General features: G+C 37.6%; 1 protein-coding gene across 8 annotated transcripts in view; it reads right to left on the bottom strand.

Annotated features, from left to right (window-relative positions):
• map4k4 (mitogen-activated protein kinase kinase kinase kinase 4) overlaps nucleotides 1–18,229 on the bottom strand; it is a 105,080-nt gene that overhangs the window by 29,877 nt on the left and 56,974 nt on the right. For all 8 annotated transcript variants that reach the window (XM_002934506.5, XM_004911785.4, XM_012957671.3 and 5 more), the window contains exons 4-12: nucleotides 15,251–15,376; nucleotides 13,228–13,338; nucleotides 11,381–11,471; nucleotides 10,236–10,366; nucleotides 8,129–8,183; nucleotides 6,974–7,052; nucleotides 4,325–4,500; nucleotides 2,132–2,204; nucleotides 1,532–1,742 (exon numbers count right to left, since the gene is read on the bottom strand). In XM_002934506.5, coding sequence (XP_002934552.1) covers nucleotides 1,532–1,742; nucleotides 2,132–2,204; nucleotides 4,325–4,500; nucleotides 6,974–7,052; nucleotides 8,129–8,183; nucleotides 10,236–10,366; nucleotides 11,381–11,471; nucleotides 13,228–13,338; nucleotides 15,251–15,376 — 1,053 coding nt within the window. The remainder of the gene's footprint in view (nucleotides 1–1,531; nucleotides 1,743–2,131; nucleotides 2,205–4,324; nucleotides 4,501–6,973; nucleotides 7,053–8,128; nucleotides 8,184–10,235; nucleotides 10,367–11,380; nucleotides 11,472–13,227; nucleotides 13,339–15,250; nucleotides 15,377–18,229) is intronic.

The raw sequence follows: 18,229 nt of genomic DNA, 5'->3' as shown, positions 1-18,229 counted from the left end.
CACTTGTCTGATAGATATCTGGACAATTTTCAACCAGATGTTGGTTGGGCAGGCATTCTTAAGACATTCATACTAACTGTACAAATATCACACATGCATTACAAATAGACTTTCAGCTGTTATTGTTGCAAGGAGTGTCTAAAAATGTGTGTATGGGAATAAAATTGATCTGAAAACAGCATATTTCACTGTTTTTTTATACCATAAAAAAAAAAAACTACCAAAAAATATATTCTGTGATGGGTTTAAATTATTAGTATGACAGCAGTGGATGGTAAAGCTGCAGATTATACCCACATGGCAAAGCTGCAGAAAAGATTACACCCACATGGCATCTATAAGGAATGCTGACTTACATAACATAACTAAGTAGGGTTAGTCACCAACTATTTGCCATCCACTGATTTTGAAAAGACCAGTAATTCATAATTCACAGAGAAATAACACTGCATACAGTCTCAGCGCTCTAAGGTTAAGTCTAGCAGGCGAAAGATGTGAGGCTGGCAATAAAACCTGAAATTTGTTCCTGAACATCAGGAAAAGATTTGTAGGGCTCCTAAAGTAAACCTTAAAACAGTAAAAAAAAAAAAAAAACAAGGAAGAGTGATGTGTGCTGGAGATTTGCTGAAAAAAGAAGCTAAAGAAAACATGGTCCAAATAAATATTAAAACATTTACAACATAAGAAAATTGAAGAGAAAAAAAAAACTTAAAAAGGAAGTTGTTTTGTAAGAGAACATTAATACAAAAAAAACAAAAATTGTACAGTTCCACCGGCTGCATAATAAACACAGCTGTCAATCTGCTCTTTCAGTTCAGGTTTTAAACGTGCCATTGTCTGTGTGCCAAATAAAACCAATAAGAAGCAGTACTTAAAGGGCTTACTATTCCAGCTGCTTTCCAATCACCACCCTGCTGTATGAATCTCTGTATAATGATATACCCACGTTTGCAAATGGAATTAAAGGAATATTTGCATTAGAGCAATGGCACATTGGATTAATCTCCTCTGAATGCATTCCTATGTGTCACTTTGGTTTTCTAAAGTTGCCTGAAGCTGCCTCACGAGGAAACTACGGGGTAACTACGAGAAAGCCGAAGCCACACATATGTCTTCCTACCACCAATTTACATTATCGCCAGTAGGAAAGAATTCGGTGGAGTGCCAAAGCTAGAGGAGATTAATTGTGGGGTGACTAATCTTCTAATGTGTTCTCTCCCAGCTCACTCCCAGAACAACTGACTTAGCAGAACTGTGGTGGTATGGCTACACTCTAAAAATATACAATACTCTGTTGTACTACATTGCCATTATGTAACATGGCAGCATCTTACTACTATATTTTACAGTGCTTACACAGATTTCAAAGCGTAGGGGGATTCAATTCACTTTAATTCTGCATCAACAAGACCCAACAAGCTGGTGAGGTATCCTATAAGCCATATATTATTAGTGGTTCAGAAAGAGCAATCACTATTAAAATGTTGTATGTATAGGACTGTGGCTGTGAAGAAGTTGACTGAATGTATACCTCTTCAAGTCTCCTCCTTTGCTCTTTCTGCTGTTCTATGCGCTTCTGTCTCTCTGCCAGGAGCTGTCTTTTATATTCCTCCTGCTCTCTGAGTTGTTGCTCCTGCAGCAGCTGTTGCCGTCGCAAAGCCTCAGAGCGCTCCTTGTTCTCCTGCTGCAGTCTCAGGAAATCACGTCGGAGTGTTGATTCCCCAGGCACATTAACAATGGAACTGAAAGAGCAATATTTGTAACATTTAGCTAGGATACAGAAACTGGTATTGGCACTACCAACAGAAGGTTTACAAAGACTTTACATTGAAGCTTTGGTAAATAATAGCACAAGAGTGTTAAAAATAATATATAATAATTATACAAAACGTACATTTAATGGTGAACTATTCCTTTAAGATGGATGTTTCCCCTATAAGATGCAAAAATGACTTGGCCAATAAGAGTGTGAATGAGAAGCAATAGCAAATGTCCAGGGCAAGTTTAGCTGTGGAGAAGGTAAATTACTAAATATAAAGAGAATGAGAAGTTTGCTTATTCAGAGGACAGTACATTAAAGCAGGATATTGTATTACTGTATTTAGTAACGTGGATTTAATAAGTTAGTTACCTTGGTTCTCCTTCCTGTTCAGGCACTTCCTCTTCCTCCTCTTCACTTCCACTGTATTCATACTCTGTTTCATCTGAATACAAATAGGGGTAAAATACATGAAAAATGTTTTTTAGTCATTTTAATAAAAAACAGAAATGTTATAATTAGCACAAAGCTTTAAAAAGAAGAATGTGCATAAAAGTAAAATGCTGAGCAGCGCTGTTGGAGAAGATGAGGTAGGGCCATATAATGAACCGTGGCAAGCAATGTTTTGCTTAAAAGTCTGTGTTGTGCTTTGCCTCCTATTTGCCAGAACCCTGCAATAACCCCAGTGTGGGTTCCCAACAGATGTAATGGTCCTTTCTTGAGACTCCAGAAATAAGAAAAGCTCACTGGAAAGTGGGTTTGGGCACATTTAATTTTTTTTATATTTAGGGTCGCTGACACTTAAGGGCCTATTTATTATACTGTGTAAAAAATGGCTTCAAAATTAGGCACACACTGCCAGATTTTACCACGTAAAAACACGGTGTATTTTTGTTTTTCTTCTGCCAGAACTTACATAAAATAACAGCGTAAACTGGTGCTATTTATATTACACAGTTTACACACTCTTTACTGTTTAAATATTAAATTATATTTAAGTATAAAAGCCTTCCTATCCTGCCTTTATCCAGGTTGAAACTATAAAATCTGCTTGGTTGTGTGGGTCACTTCCCTGTTATTTTAAGCCGATTGTAGTTCCACGGGATTTTGGAAAATAGCACTATGTAGTAGGGTAAAACATGGGGCTCATGTGTGATTTGTTGCACTTTGCACATGTAAGCAAGCGATTATACATGAGACTTCTCCCACTGGAATCCTCTCTGCACATCTTACACTTCAACAATGATTCTCCCCAAAATTCTGACTTACAAATATTGTCTGGGGGCTTGCTAAGGTATACAGGAGCTGTGCTGAGCAGGAAGGAAGCTGCTCTTTCAAGCTCTCAGCACATTATGACAACAAAGGAAATAATAAGCACATAGACAGAGAGGCTTTTGACTGGAAAAGCTGAATTCTTTGTAAGTTAACCCTTGTATTACTATACAGGCATGAGTAGTAGTGCACTACAACCTATACTGTGTATCCAAAATATGTCGAAAAAACTATTTTCAATTAAAGGAGCAGTATACCCCCCTTGTTTAAAGGAACAGTAACATCAAAAAATTAAAGTGTTTTAAAGTAATTAAAATATAATGTGCTGTTGCTCTTCAAAAACTGGTGTTTTTGCTACAGAAAAGCTACAATATAAATAAGCTGCTGTGTAGCCATGGGGGCAGCCATTCAAGCTGGAAAAAAGGAGAAAAGGCACAGGTTACATAGCAGATAACTAGTAGATAAGCCCCATATAATGGGGGTTTATCTGTTATCTGCTAAGTAACCTGTGCCTTTTCTCCTTTGAATGGCTGCCCCCATGGCTACACAGCAGCTTACTTATATAAACTATAGTAGTCTTTCTGAGGCAAACACACCAGTTGTAGCAATGCAGGGCAACAGTACATTATATTGTAATTACTTTTATACACTTTAATTTTTTGGCGTTACTGTTCTTTTAACATTAGTGCAATGAACAAGGCTTGTGCTGAGAGTACTTTTTGCCTATTATTGTAACCACAAAATATGTATTGTGGATCTTTGGATCTATGGCACAGCATTGGCCTATGCGCACACGTACAGAGATGATCTTTTGGTGTGAAAATGCACACTTTTATGTCTCCGCACCAATGCCTCCTATTGCACTTATAGAAATGGATCAGCCTAAACAGACAAACTGAAGCTACTGCATGTTGGGTCCTTGCAAGGTAGATAAATAGATTACTGCTTACATGAACGGAAGGGGTTGTATACAAACTTAAAGATTTATCTTGGACAGAATGGGAAATTGAGGTAGGCAGGATAGGCACCTACCTATGGCACATTTTTCAGTCGGTATAGTTCAGAGCTCTAAAGCAAGCCAGTAGCAGGAAGGGGGTGGGAAGCAAGCGTCAGCTGTGAGGGGGAAGGATTGTCTGATTGCAGTGGTGTGTAGCTATTGCAGGGGCTGCAAGCAAAGAGCAGGCAGACTGGTGGGGTGCTGGTCCATGTAGTTGCCTTGGCCACCAATATCACTTTGCCCAACTCTGATCTCAGCAATCATGTTACAATGAACAATGGAGCAGGGCCACTCACCTTTTTCTCCTCTCTTCTTCCTTGTCCTGTCTATGTGATCCTTCAGCTGAATTCGGACTTGCCTTTCATTTGGCTGATCTCGTATAAATGGATGCTTTAAAAGCTGTTCTGTTGGGGGACGTTGCATGTAATTTTTCACAAGGCAGCCTTCTATAAAGCTGAAGAACTTCTTTGACCTAGATTTGTAAGCAACAGAGTTGTAGAAATGCATTAGTTGAAGAATGTAAATGTAAAACTGGACAGGATTATAAAAACACTTGAATAATGTAGACAGTGAGGACCTTGCCTCAGGTGGCAGGGAGTGGCGAGTTATTAGGGGCGGCAAAAATCCACCTCTGATAACTTAAAGAGCCAAATTTTCTGGACCCATTCCGATGCTGAAGTTGAAAGCACTGAGCAGGAGAGAGGGGGCGGCAGCAGCCTAAAATTGCTACTGGTGTTCAATAATGTTATATCTGTCACATGACTTACTAAAGTTTGTGAATTAAAATAAAGCACCCCCTGCTGAAAAATATGAGGATATTAGAAATCACCTCAAGAGTTCCATATCCTGTATAAAAACCCTTTGGCTTTGGCCTTGTGCTTTTTACATGGCCGTGGAAACTCCTCGTGACTTTATTTAAATTACTTAAAAGATAGAGATAATAAATTAAGGAAATGTTGCTAAAATGCAAGAATTATTTATAATATAAAATATGTGTTAATTTCTTAAAGGCCAGTAATGAACATAAAAAGAACATAAAAAGAACATAAAAATAATTTAATTACAAATAAAATATTACATACATTACATTCTACAGGTATGGGACCTGTTATCCAGAATGCTCGGGACCTGGGGTTTTCCGGATAAGGGATCGTTCTGTAATTTGGATCTCCAAAACTTCATTTAAAATCATTTAAATATTGAATAAACCCAATAGACATGTTTTGCCTCCAATATGGATTAATGTTATCTTAGTTGGGATTAAGTACAAGGTACCGCTTTATTATTAGAGAAAAAAAGAAATAATTTTTTTAAAAATTGGAATTATTTGCTTATAATGGAGTCTATGGGAGATGGCCTTTCTGTAATTTAGAACTTTCTGGATAACGGGTTTCCGGATAAGGGATCCCATACCTGTATTACATGAGAAAGTTTCTCATCCCATAAGTGTGCAGAGAGACACTAATGAAATATGACTTTTTAAGAATATTTTGGTTTTAATATTTATATATCTGTTATCTGCTATACAATTGCAGCACCAAGAGCTTTAACTGAACTTTGGTCAATGGAAAATGTAGCACATGCTAAAAAGCACCCATGACTGTCTCTCGCGGCTCATAATGATTTGAATGGGATATCAGTGGAATTGCTGGTGTCAGTGGTTTTAAGCCCTAATATGCTCAACACAGAATTTTTGTTTAGAAAACACACTAACACATACACTACTTGCATGCCTCATTCATGTAAAGTGAACCACGGGAGGCAATCATTTTTAGCAAGCATTAAAACATCTGCTGAAAGGGCAATGGCAAATGTAATATAGTGTTTTGTTGCCCATAAGGATTAAGTTAGGCGTGCCGGCAATGAACATTCTCAATCAATCAAGCGATTGCTGCTCATACAATATTCTGAATATTTCACTCAGATTCAATTTACAGGCAGCATAGAAACCAGTGCATTATGCATCAGAATTGATTAATAATCAGCCTTGTACTAGCAGTTTCTGTAACAAATGAAACGTTCTTTTCTGCTAATGTTTTGATGATTTCCAGAAATTCTAAATTTTCCTTCTATACAGCCCAGAGCATGTTGTCCTTGTGCAGGGCCATCAGAACACATGGAGAGCTGCTTTGGACAACTTTAAAATTCCAAAGTGAACAAGTAGTCAGTGATTAAATGGGATGTTCACCTTTGAGTTAACTTTTAGTATTATGCAGAGAGTAATATTCTGAGACAAACTGTAACTGGTCTTCATTTTCTGTTTTTATTTATGTATGTAATTAATTTTAATTATTTTCCTTTTTGTTCAACAATTCTCTAGTTTGAAGCTTTAGCAACTATCTGGCTGCTAGGGTCCAAATGACCTTAGCAACAAGGGAATGGTTTGAATGAGAGACTGGTATATGAAAAGAAGAGGACCTGAATAGAAAAATAAATTATATAAAGTAATAGTAACAAAATGCCTCCCAGAGCAATAGTTTTTTGCTAGCTGGAATCAGTGACCCCCTTTTGAAAACTAAGGAGTCTGGAAAAAAAAAAAGACAAATGATTAAAAAACTATGAAAAAATACATAAGACCAATCAAAATTTGCTTAGAATTGGCTATTCTATAACATGCTACAAGTTAACCTCTTTAAACACACAGCCTCCCAGCTGTCAGAATGGATGTGTTGGTTTTAGGTGTCTGAAACATTTGCTTTTGGCAACACCATGAACTGAATAATTACTTTTCAAGGTATCTCATCAGAAGTGCTAAAAGAAAATTGTATATGTTCATGTTCATGGTGATGTCAAACCTGCAGTCCTTCAGCTGTTGATTGAAAACGTAAAGTCTTGGGTGACCAAGTAATGCACGTAACCTTGAACACATTTAAGGTTTGTCTATTACACTTGACTGCCAATGCCATCTTAGAATGCCATTCTATATCTGGGGAAGTTTAGCTTACCATTTCTTGGATTTTAGCCGTGGTGGAGGATTTCTTGGGATAAGGAACAGGGCTCGCATTGGATGCATATCGCAAAGAGCTAAGAGAAACAAAATCAGCATTTAAAGCAATGGCTAATAGAATGACGCAACCATACAGATAAAACTTGCAAGAAGAGCAATTGCAAGAAATTTGAAATCTCAAGCTTGCTGTGCAGTTTGAAGCTCAACAATAATTTGTAAAAAAGCGGAGCACAGAGAAACTTAAAAATAAAACCATAAATTTATTTCATCATTTAAAAACAGGTCAGAGCATATTCACCTCTTAGCTTAACGCGTTTCGTGGTAACACCACTTCCTCAGAAGAGGGCTTCTGAGGAAGTGGTGTTACCACGAAACGCGTTAAGCTAAGAGGTGAATATGCTCTGACCTGTTTTTAAATGATGAAATAAATTTATGGTTTTATTTTTAAGTTTCTCTGTGCTCCGCTTTTTTACAAATTTTTGTTTGAAATTTTGGCCCAATCGGGGGCAGCCTAGCGTGGCAGCACGAATTAACTTACCTTAGCGGGCTATCCTGGTGTGTGCTCCCCTAATTTTCTTCTGCTTTGAAGCTCAACAATGTAATATTTCTGTATTTATACAGCTGTTACAATTGTGAATATTTTTATCCTAAAGATTATTTTTATATATATCCTTTTTCCAAGCTGTACATGCACATAACAGGCCTTTTGACATACCAATAACATATTATCACAAGAAACAAACAAATAACCACATGATACTTTATGCATGGAGTTCAGCCAATCTTGATCGATATTCATGCACTATGAATATTGATCCGTTCGGGAAGTCACACACGGAGCACTAAATTGCATTTGATATGCACTTGACTGTGCCTTTAAACGGTCTCCAAATATACCAACCTAATGCAATCCCAAATGTTTAGGAGATACAATAGGAAAATTGGATTTCTATAATATTAATCTAAGATATCTCAAAGCCCTGCTAACCTAGGGTCAGCACAGATTTGTTGAAAAAGTGCTACAGCTGTGTGAAGTTATGGGCCCAACTGCATACAGGTTGCTTGGCTTTTCGGTGTTCGATAGCAATTTGGCTGCTGGATCTAAGCAGGGGTACAGCAGATTGAAGTAGGAAGAAAACATAAAAGAACTTACGAGGAGCACCTTCTGCCATTTCAATCGCTGTAATACCACATGACCAGAGGTCACTCTGAAAAACACAAGGTATAGAAAAAAGTAAACATCAGAAGCTGTACAAAGTAAAGAATACTATAAGAGCTGCAGTATAAATATAGCACACACTTTACAATGCAGGGAAAGAAAAAGAATTCCCTATAACAAAAAAAAAACATGCAGTGGAACAACAATACGTGTTTTTTAGCCGTAAATGAATTAAACATCCACTACCAACTACCGCTTCTCCAGTGAAGACTTGAAGTCCTGGCACGATACTCTATTATAATGCAGGCAAAAGAGTTTTTGGGTGGTGGTGTTTAATTTCAACAGCTAGTATCGATAGGACAATAGCACATTAGCATTGTTGAGTTTGAGAGGCCTGCAGAGACTATGGTTACAGTCACACAGCCTGTGTATAAATTAATATCTTCAATTTTATTATAAATTACATATGCTATAAATTATATATGCTATGATTTAAATATGCTAAACCACATATTTGCATTATTCATTTGTTTTCTTAATATTCACCACAGTGTTACTCAGACAATTATTATTTAAACCATATGTACACATGAAAAATGTTATTCTTGAACCAACAAATGTATTTTTTTCTCTTTAGTTGTAATATTGGCATGTAGGCAGCAGGTGCCTGATTCTGGGCTTACAGGAATTTAAAACTGCTTTTAGTTAATCTATTGTTTCTCCTACTCCCATGCAACTGGAGGAGTCCCAAGATGGACTTGGATATCTTACTATTGAGTGGGGGCTTGGGTTGACATCACTCCAACTTGCATCACAGCAGTGAAGTGTGACTGACTGACTGAGTGTTAGAGCACAGGTCGCATGGCTGTGGCACCCTGGGAAATAAAGATCATGTCTAGCCCCATGTAAAATATCAAAATTGCGCTTTTTTTTTCCAATGCAGGATTCTGCTGGAGAAGCTCTATTAACTGATGCATTTTGAAAAAATACATGTTTTCCCATGAAAGCATTCCTTTAAGATACTGACTGTTTTGTATTCTACCACATGGATTCCCTTTTTATTCTTAGAATCACAGATTTGGTTAATCCTGTACTTTTGACACCTTGCCAAAGGCCTATATATTATAGGCTGTGTGTCCGCACTCTAAACCAGTTTAAAAGATAAGTGATGAAGTCAAAATATGTAAATACCTATAAACAGGACCAGCACACCATTTCACAGCAATTTTTCTATTTATTCATTCACCGTGCGTTCCAACGTTTCAGTCCCTCCTGGGACCTTTATCAGGGAGGGATATATATATATATATATATATATCAGGGAGGGAGATTCATTTCAATGACATTTTATATATGTATATATATGAGACTCTGGCCCATGTCATTGAAATGAATAGAGGAGAGCCAACTTACCATTCCACAGTCCAATATGTCTGAAAACTAAAGCTTCCCCCCTTCCCCAAAAGTACACATTTTTAAATACCACTGTGTATAGTAGTGTAGTTTTGGGGCCTTTTTGAGACCAGCATACATAGGAATACTATGATACTATGATAATGGTGATCAAATACCCCATGTATCACCACCTAATAGACAGATATTGCTGTGTAAAAAATAGCATACGTTTTGTATTTATTTTCAGCGCAAACAGCTTACAGAAAACAGGGTTTTTTTGTTTTTGTTTTTTTTAAAAGAACAACTTCCACCAGAACTACCTAATTCAGAAGTGGTGTAAAATAATGGCATCATATACAATAAGCTGGCTTAAATAAAATGCACATCTTGATAAATACTCCTTTTTCATAACACTGTTTTCCATATGAAAACATGAAAAATAGGCCTGTAACATGCCTGTAAGCTGATTATCTTCCAACTGCAATTATATCTTTGCATTTAATCTTTATATGCTACATTTTTAGCTTTATCTGTAGCAAGAATCTTTGGCCCTTGGGGCTCAAACTGCTGACAAACTTCTAAATCAAGCCAATGATCTGCAAGCAGTATGTAAAGTAATTTGAAGTGTACTTGTAACAAAGAATTTCTCCTACTCATTGCCAACAGACAAATTTGCTGTTAACATCTTTCTTCTCTCCTCACTCACCCTATAGTCATAGGTAGCATCTGGGTTCTCATCACAGGCGATAACTTCTGGAGCCATCCAGTATGGTGTACCAATAAATGTGTTCCTTCGGCCCACTGTCCTATCCAGCTGTGCACTAACACCAAAATCCACTGCAGAAAAAAAAATGATAAAAGCAGGTTCATAATCAAATAAAAAAAAACAAAACATGCCATCAACCTAATTAAAGGCTGCACAGTTAGCATAAGAGATCAATACACTATTAAGGCTTCAAAACACTCTCAAACAGATTTTATAAGCTGACAGGAAATCAATAGGGTGCAGCACTGCCACTGTCCTTTAGTCACAGCTGTAAATATTAGATATCTACAGAAGCAAGTCAAAATGGAAGCAGCTTCTCAGCTAAAATACGGAAAATAAGTGACGCCACTAAAATTGGAATCCTCTTCCCTTTTCTTGTCTTTTATTTTAGAGCTTGCCATTAGAAGCTAATTTTAGAAACCTACTACAACAAAACATTTTTACATCAGGTTCATTAAAGCAGAATTAGATGGATGATTCTTGGAGCTAAATCAGCACCCTGCTTTTTCTTGGAACCCCTCTCCCTCCAAGCATAAAACCATAGATTTGTATTGACCTGCATCTTTGTATAATATTATAGAGAATGCAAAAGAGTAGGCACTCACGTATATCAAGGTTACTGTATGCCTGGGTGCAGTATAATAGCAAACCGTAGCACAATGTAGAAAAAGATGCCGCACTCACAGGTCTCACTCAAAGTGAGAAAGGCTGTGGATACAGCCGAAAAGTTAGATTGACGTATTTCCATCAATAAATTTATTCTTTATTATTTACAAAGCTCCAAACTAAAGGAGGATAGATCCAAACTGGGATAATTTAATTTATGTATATACAGCTTGCTGATTTTAGTGGCCCCCACAAAAGAAGCTTGTTTTTTGTGTGTAAGTATTTGTGTGTACACACGCACAAACATGCAAGCTTCTTGTGTGTTGGAACTAGTAAACTCAGCAGGGCCAAAATTTCATAATATTGGGTTCGCATATGGCATTTTTATGGATGCTACAGATAAAGCTTCAATTGTTTGACAGTCAGTAAGTCTTGAAAATGTAATGGACTTGGTAAACTGGCATATTTTTGGAGCCTACCTAATTTCACTTCGGCATTCTCTGTTAGCAGCACATTCTGTCCTTTGATATCCCGGTGAATCACATGATGAGCATGGAGGTGGGCCAATCCCTAGAACAACCAAGACACAAAACTTTGAGTTTACAGTATCTGTGTGACATAATGGATAATGTGCCACAATGCATCTAACTTTCAGAAGTAGCCAGAAAGTTACCCAAGCAGCGATTATCATGTTAGCCAAATGGAAAGGAAACAAGGAATGCTTTGTTGCCTGCTGTATCAGAGATTAATCACGGGTGACAAAATGTCCCACCTGTCATTGCACACAATAAAACTTTCACTAAGAGGGCAGAAGTGGGCACTAAAGGTTGCCACAGATTTAAGATTTGGGCCTTTCAACAGCTTATCTGCACGTTTATGGGGCCCTTTGACAGGGCTACCCAAATGATATCTGGCTGAAAATTGGCCAGATGTTGATCGGACAGGTTTGATTTTCCAGTTGGACCAAGGACCACATTGGCTCGTTGATGCATCCCTTGTTCCATCAACTCTTATTCCTGTAGTTGTAATCTGATTGTTTGGCCCTAGGGCCAAATCAGGGGAAAGATCTTACCATGTATGGCCACCTTAAAGCTGGCCATGCATGCACCGATATTAGCGCCCAATCCAGTGCATGTATGGTGGATTGACAAGGTGACCGATACTGCAAGAGCCTTGGATATCAGTCATCTCATTGATCAGGCGGGACAAAAGATTTTGATCAGGTGCTGTTAAAGGCACCCAAGCAAAAGCTGCATTTAGGGTGAAGACACATGGAGCTATTTAGTAGCAGCTACTTGTCACTAGAGATGTAGCGAACTGTTCGCCGGCGAACTAATTCGCGCGAACATCGGGTGTTTGCAAGTTCGCGAACTTTTTGCGTATGTTCGCGATTTGGGTTCGCGTGGCGTTTTTCCGCAGCGTTTTTTCTCACCCTAAAAACGCTGCACAAGCCACACATGCCGTTTTTCAGCAAATCCCGTTTCCATGGTGCTAATAGTGCAAAATAGCAAAAAACGCAGCGTATTTCCGCTAGGTCTGCCAGCTGCCTTTGCGTATACATAGGAATAGCTTGCGTTTTTACGCAACGCTGTGTCAACAAAGTATTTTTCAGAGAAATTTTTGATCCTCCTCCTGCATGCCACTGTCCAGGTCGTGGCACCCTTTAAACAACTTTAAAATCAGTTTTCTGGCCAGAAATGGCTTTTCTAGATTTTAAAGTTCGCCTTCCCATTGAAGTCTATGGGGTTCACAAAGTTCGCGAACTTTCGCACTTTTTGGCGTAAGTTTGCGAACGGGTTCGCAAACTTTTTTTTTTAGGTTCGCTACATCCCTACTTGTCACCGCATTGCTACGACTTCCCAAAGTCGCCCGAAGTCGCCTCTCAAGGAAGCTTCGGGGGACTTCTGGCAGTCGTAGTGATGCGATTTCCATTCTTGCCAGTGGGATGGCATTGTGGGGAGATTAGTCACCCACGGTAATGAAGATTTGCCGTGGGACGAATAATCTCCCTGTGTGCCACTGCCCTAAGCTGCGGAGGCATCTTTTTTATGACAGGATGACAGATAAGGATTGTTCAGCATATAATACCACATGAGGATATTGTACAGCTAGCACTAATGATGTCTTGGTCTTTTCAATACAAGATATATACATTTTTTTTTTAAACACAACTAGCACCAGTTTGTGTACTGGAAACCCTGTTATGCCAAAGCACTGCACGTTGTCTCTGTAGTAAAGTAGGATTCCCTCTCAGAGGTCTATAACAGGTGATGAATATTTAATGGCAACTGTACTTCACACAGTGAAAAGTGCATTTTGCTCTCACCCTAAGTATCTCACGAGAGATATAGGCAATCCAGTCTTCTTTCAAACTATTCCCCTTTGTATTCTTCACCAGGTCAGTGATTGAGCCAGCACCACAAAACTCCATCACCAACTGTAAAACAAGCAAATAAAATCTTTGATCAGAACCAATACAGTAGAAATGTGCTATAAGTAAAAATAGATTGGACTGGATATAGAGATTAAAAAATCCTTTGCGCGAGGAGAAGAAACCAATTTTGTGGCCCTAAATTTGCTGTGTAAAAAGTAAGAGGTGGATTCCATTTTCTGTCACTGCATACACACAACATAGGAAGGTTTGTGCCTGTCACATTAGTCCAAGTTGGACAAAGCCATAATAAAGTATGTTAATGCATATTTGAGGAAATATAAATACAGCCTGCTTTTAAAAGGCATATGTCCTTGTTAAAGAACAATAGTATCAAAAAAAGTGTTTTCAAGCAATTTAAATATAATGTACTGTTGCACTGCACACATAAAACTGGTGTGTTTTATTTACTATACTATAGTTTATATAAATATGTTGCCATGTGTAGCCATGTGGGCAGCCAATCAAAAAAAAGAAAAGGATCAGGTTACATAGGAGATACCAGATAAGCTATGTGGAATACAATGGTGTTCTACAGAGTTTATTTGTTATCCACTATTTACCTTGTGCCATTAAGGGCTGTGACACACGGGGAGATTAGTTGCCGTGCGACAAATCTCCCCAAAATGCCATCCCACCGGCTAGAATGTAAATCGTCAGTGGGATGGTATACACAGCGCCGCGATTTTCCAAAGTCGCGGAAGTTTCCTCTAAAGGCAACTTCCACAACTTCAGCATTTCGGGAAGATTAGTCGCCCGCGACAAGGGAGATTTGTCGCACGTCAACTAATCTCCCCGTGTGTCACAGCCCTTAGGGTGAAGACAGATGGGGCGATTAGCTAGCCCCTGTTATTTTGCTGCTGACCACAACAGTGTCCACTTAGCTATTGAACATAAATCCCTAGGATAGAAACTGCCATCAGCACTTAGTATCCCCTAAGTAAGCAAAAACACAGATCTCCATTAAATGTCTCAGCTGACACCCACTTACTGGTTGCAGAGTTCTAGAGCAATGGGGAGACTTGTAGTCCATGTTAAAAATTTACTGCTGTGGGCAAAAAAAGTCCCCCAAAATGCTTGCCCTTCACTTACATCGTAATCCCCTAAATAAAATTACATCACTCACAGCAATTTGGCTTAAATGCAGGAAAACTTCTGCTTTTGCATTTGATTAAGAAGGGAGATTTTTTTGCCTATTGTAGCGAACTTTTAATGTGGGCGACAAATCTCCCTGTGTGTCACTGCCATAAAAGCATTCCTCGTAATTCAATAACGTTCACCCCACCAGCCTTGACATTATACCAACCAACTAGTTAGCACTTCTAAACACTGGAATAACAAATTGCCATGTGCAAAATTGTATTCAAGACACAAGAGGTTAGAAGCACTTGTTGTACTGAATGACAAAGAACCTTTAAAACATTTGGTTTCTGCCAAAGTCAATCTTCTATAGCTTTTGACAAGGCAGACAACTGGTTTTGCACAGTGATTTTGAAAAAGTTACATTAGAAGACCAAAAGTTTTTTCTTTTATAACATTACTTTTTACACTGCAGAGTCGACAACTCATACGGCAAAACCTTAAATTAAGTGTGCAGCCTACACCAAGATAAAAACAATCCATTTCAGAGTGAACCAGCCCCACCAGTTGCAATGTTCTAATATAGCACTAAAGAAAACACAATGCCTGAGTCTTCCTATCTAAGGTCAATGGCACATTGGGTATTTTGATCACTAACCAAATACCATGAACTGCATCCAATCACTTTCATTATTATCAACCAGAAGAGTGACATTTATGTCAACAAAGAGATTACAGCAAAACTTTTGTTCACCCCACCAGCCTTGACATTACACTAACCTAACTATTTAGCACTGAAGGAAGCCAGTGTTTTGCATGATAAATAAATCATACTCACCCAAAGCTGGTCATCATGCCCAGGAGGACTTTTCTTAATAAAAGCACCATAATAAGTAGCTATATTTCTGTGGTGGGAATATTTCTTCAACATATTGATTTCCAGTTTGATTTCTTCCTCTTCATCCTTTACAAAACAGATTGAAGGAAAAATGTCATTAGTTGCTGAATTCAAGATTTTTCTTTGGATTTTGTCACTTACATTGTATTGGCACTATTCAGATATGAATGGAGACATAACACATTCCACTTTTGTTATTTTACAAATACAAATTAGGTTCCAGTATATTTTTGGTATTTTGCCTACAGAAGTGCTGACCCACCATGAAAAAGCAAAATTATAATAAAATAATGTCATACACAGTGGTCTGTAGTGCCTTTGGTAATACAACATGCCATAAGAAATATAACCTAAAGATACAGGATTCATGTTACACAGGAAAACAAAAATTACAGGTAACAAAGAAAAAATATATCCACCTTTTTGGCATGAGCTTATTCAGTTGGGTTTATGAAGAAAAATCTTCAGGTAAAATGAAGGGTTCATGTATAGGGTAGTTTTGGTGCTGTATAAACTATATTCTTTTGGAAAATGTAGCAACAGCAGAGATCAAGTAAGTACTGCTTCAGGCAGTGAGCTAAACAGTTGGCTTTATAGAGGATTTCTAAGTTTATTGTTCTAAACCTGTCTCCACATAAATGATGCATCTGCCCTTTGCTGTGGAAGCTGCCAGATACACAGATTTAAAGGGAAAGTTGAACTTACCAAATGCAATTTGTTTCCTTTTACTATAAAAATGATTTGTTTCTTTTTAACTTGTCCAGTATGAAGACATTTTAATACTTATTCCTCCAACTTAACTCCTACATTAATTTCCATCTGCAGGCTACTTCTTTGTTAATGTGTAGGAATGATCTGTTTTTTTCACCTAATACAGATTTACAGCAACATTTTGAGGTTTTGTGAGTGTTTTCATGAATCTGAGCTAGAATTTTTGTTTAGACAAGAAACAAATCATGTTTTATTCACGCGGCAGTTTTGCTCATTACTAGTGGCAATTCTATATTCAGTCCCTAAGAGCACATTAAAATGCAGCAGAACACACTGAAATCTGAGATAAGAGCAAATCACCTACCTGAGTGTGCCCTTAGTGCTCATACACATGCCCATTTTGTTTGCCATGTGGTAGATCTTATATGCGTTCCATCATGTGGCATCAGAGTCAATTACATCTGCATTCACCATGCCCTTGGGTACACACCATGGAGATAGTCAGATGAGCTCAAACCTCCAACATAAAAAATCCACCACTGGGCAAACGCAGAGATACAAACATGTGTAAGGACTTGGGTTGCCATTTTTTTTTTTTTTTTTTTTTTTTTTGGCAAAAAATGCCAGCCTTCCTATATTTTTATCTTTCCTCCCTACTAACACTGGCATCATGAATCCTTTTTATTGGCCAGGGTAGCATTATTTTTGCATCCAGGGAAAAAAGGGCAGATCACCATCAAATTTAATGATTTTAAAAACAGACTCAACTTTGAGACATATATTGAACAAAGGTTACAGATATGGCAGTAGGAAAACAAACTCTGGGTAATTGTTTGTTTAAATGAGGCTTGGAGACAACCTAAGTAAAACTTAGTTATCAACAATAGGAATGTTCAAATGTGGCTTGAGACCATGCATTACTTGTAATTATATTAAAAAGACACAATCTTTTACTTCTTCAGTTACAAAAAGAGTACATCAAATAAAACTTTACATTAACTGTAATACGGCATATGTCATTTGTTGACATGTAATAAGCAATATATAGGACAAACCAGTATGAAATTAAAAGAAAGTATTAGAGGTGGAAAAAGTTCTGAAATGGTTTATCTTTGTCTCATTTTTGTACAGCACAGGAACCTGACATTTTACCAGGGGTGTGTAGACTTTTTATATCCACTGTATCTTAATATCACAGACAATAAACAGTTGCCAGGCACTTTACGGAATGTTCCCATGGGTCCTTGTCCTATCTGACAGTTACAGGTATAAAAAAAAATATTTCCAGGCTCCAGGGGAGGTGATATTACTAATAAATTAATTAAAAGAGAGACCAAATGGATTTTCTATTAAAACACAAGGTAACCAGATGGATTAAATTTTGAATATGATGTATCACGTTATGTAAAATTTTCTGTTAGCAGATTTGCTGTTTAGGTGGAAACTGTGTTTATACTTTTTGATCCATACACAATTTCATTGTTTATTTTTTGTTTTAACCTTTTTGCAAGTAACCAATATGACAGTCTGTTTTATGATACTTATTCTAACCTTCGATTGGTTACCTTTGTCCCAGAATGTGATTGGGTTTTGCTTTAAATTGTGAGTGTTTTTTGGGGGGTTAAGCTTAGCCTATGATTAAGTGCCCCTTGTGGCATAAAACGCATAAGGCTCTTTTTATATTGTGCATGGATTTAATAAAACTTGGAATGTTTTTAACGTAAATATAGCTTCTTCTTGATATCTACATTTTGATGGTCCTCCATTTAAAAATATAGTCTAATGAAAGAAAATGAATTTTAAGCAACTTTCCAAAATACATTAAAGTGTCTTTAAAGTTGTTTGCATATGTAATTGCAATTGAAATCAGTATCTGATTGTTTATCCTGGCTCTGACACCTGAAACAATGTAGCATAACCCAGCTGATGAAGAGTGATGGCACAAGGGTTACTTGGTCAAACACTGAATATTGTGCTCCCCCATGAACAACAATGGGCTTGAATACCTTGCTATTGCGACAAGAGAATTGCAGCAGGTAAAAATTAATCTAGTATTCACATGAAACTGCAGAAGGGACAGTCCCGTGCAATTAATCAATTCATATATACTACCCCATGACAGTTCCAGTGGTTCCCAATGGCAAGGTATTTTTGGTTCCTTTGTTGACGCCTACAGCAGAGGTTATTTCCAGTGGGCAAATAATTGCC

The sequence above is a fragment of the Xenopus tropicalis genome, chromosome 2 (genome assembly GCF_000004195.4).
Source record: "Xenopus tropicalis strain Nigerian chromosome 2, UCB_Xtro_10.0, whole genome shotgun sequence".
NCBI lineage: Eukaryota > Metazoa > Chordata > Amphibia > Anura > Pipidae > Xenopus > Xenopus tropicalis.
Note: the sequence above shows the minus strand (reverse complement) of the source record. Positions and strands in the feature narration are given on the sequence as shown.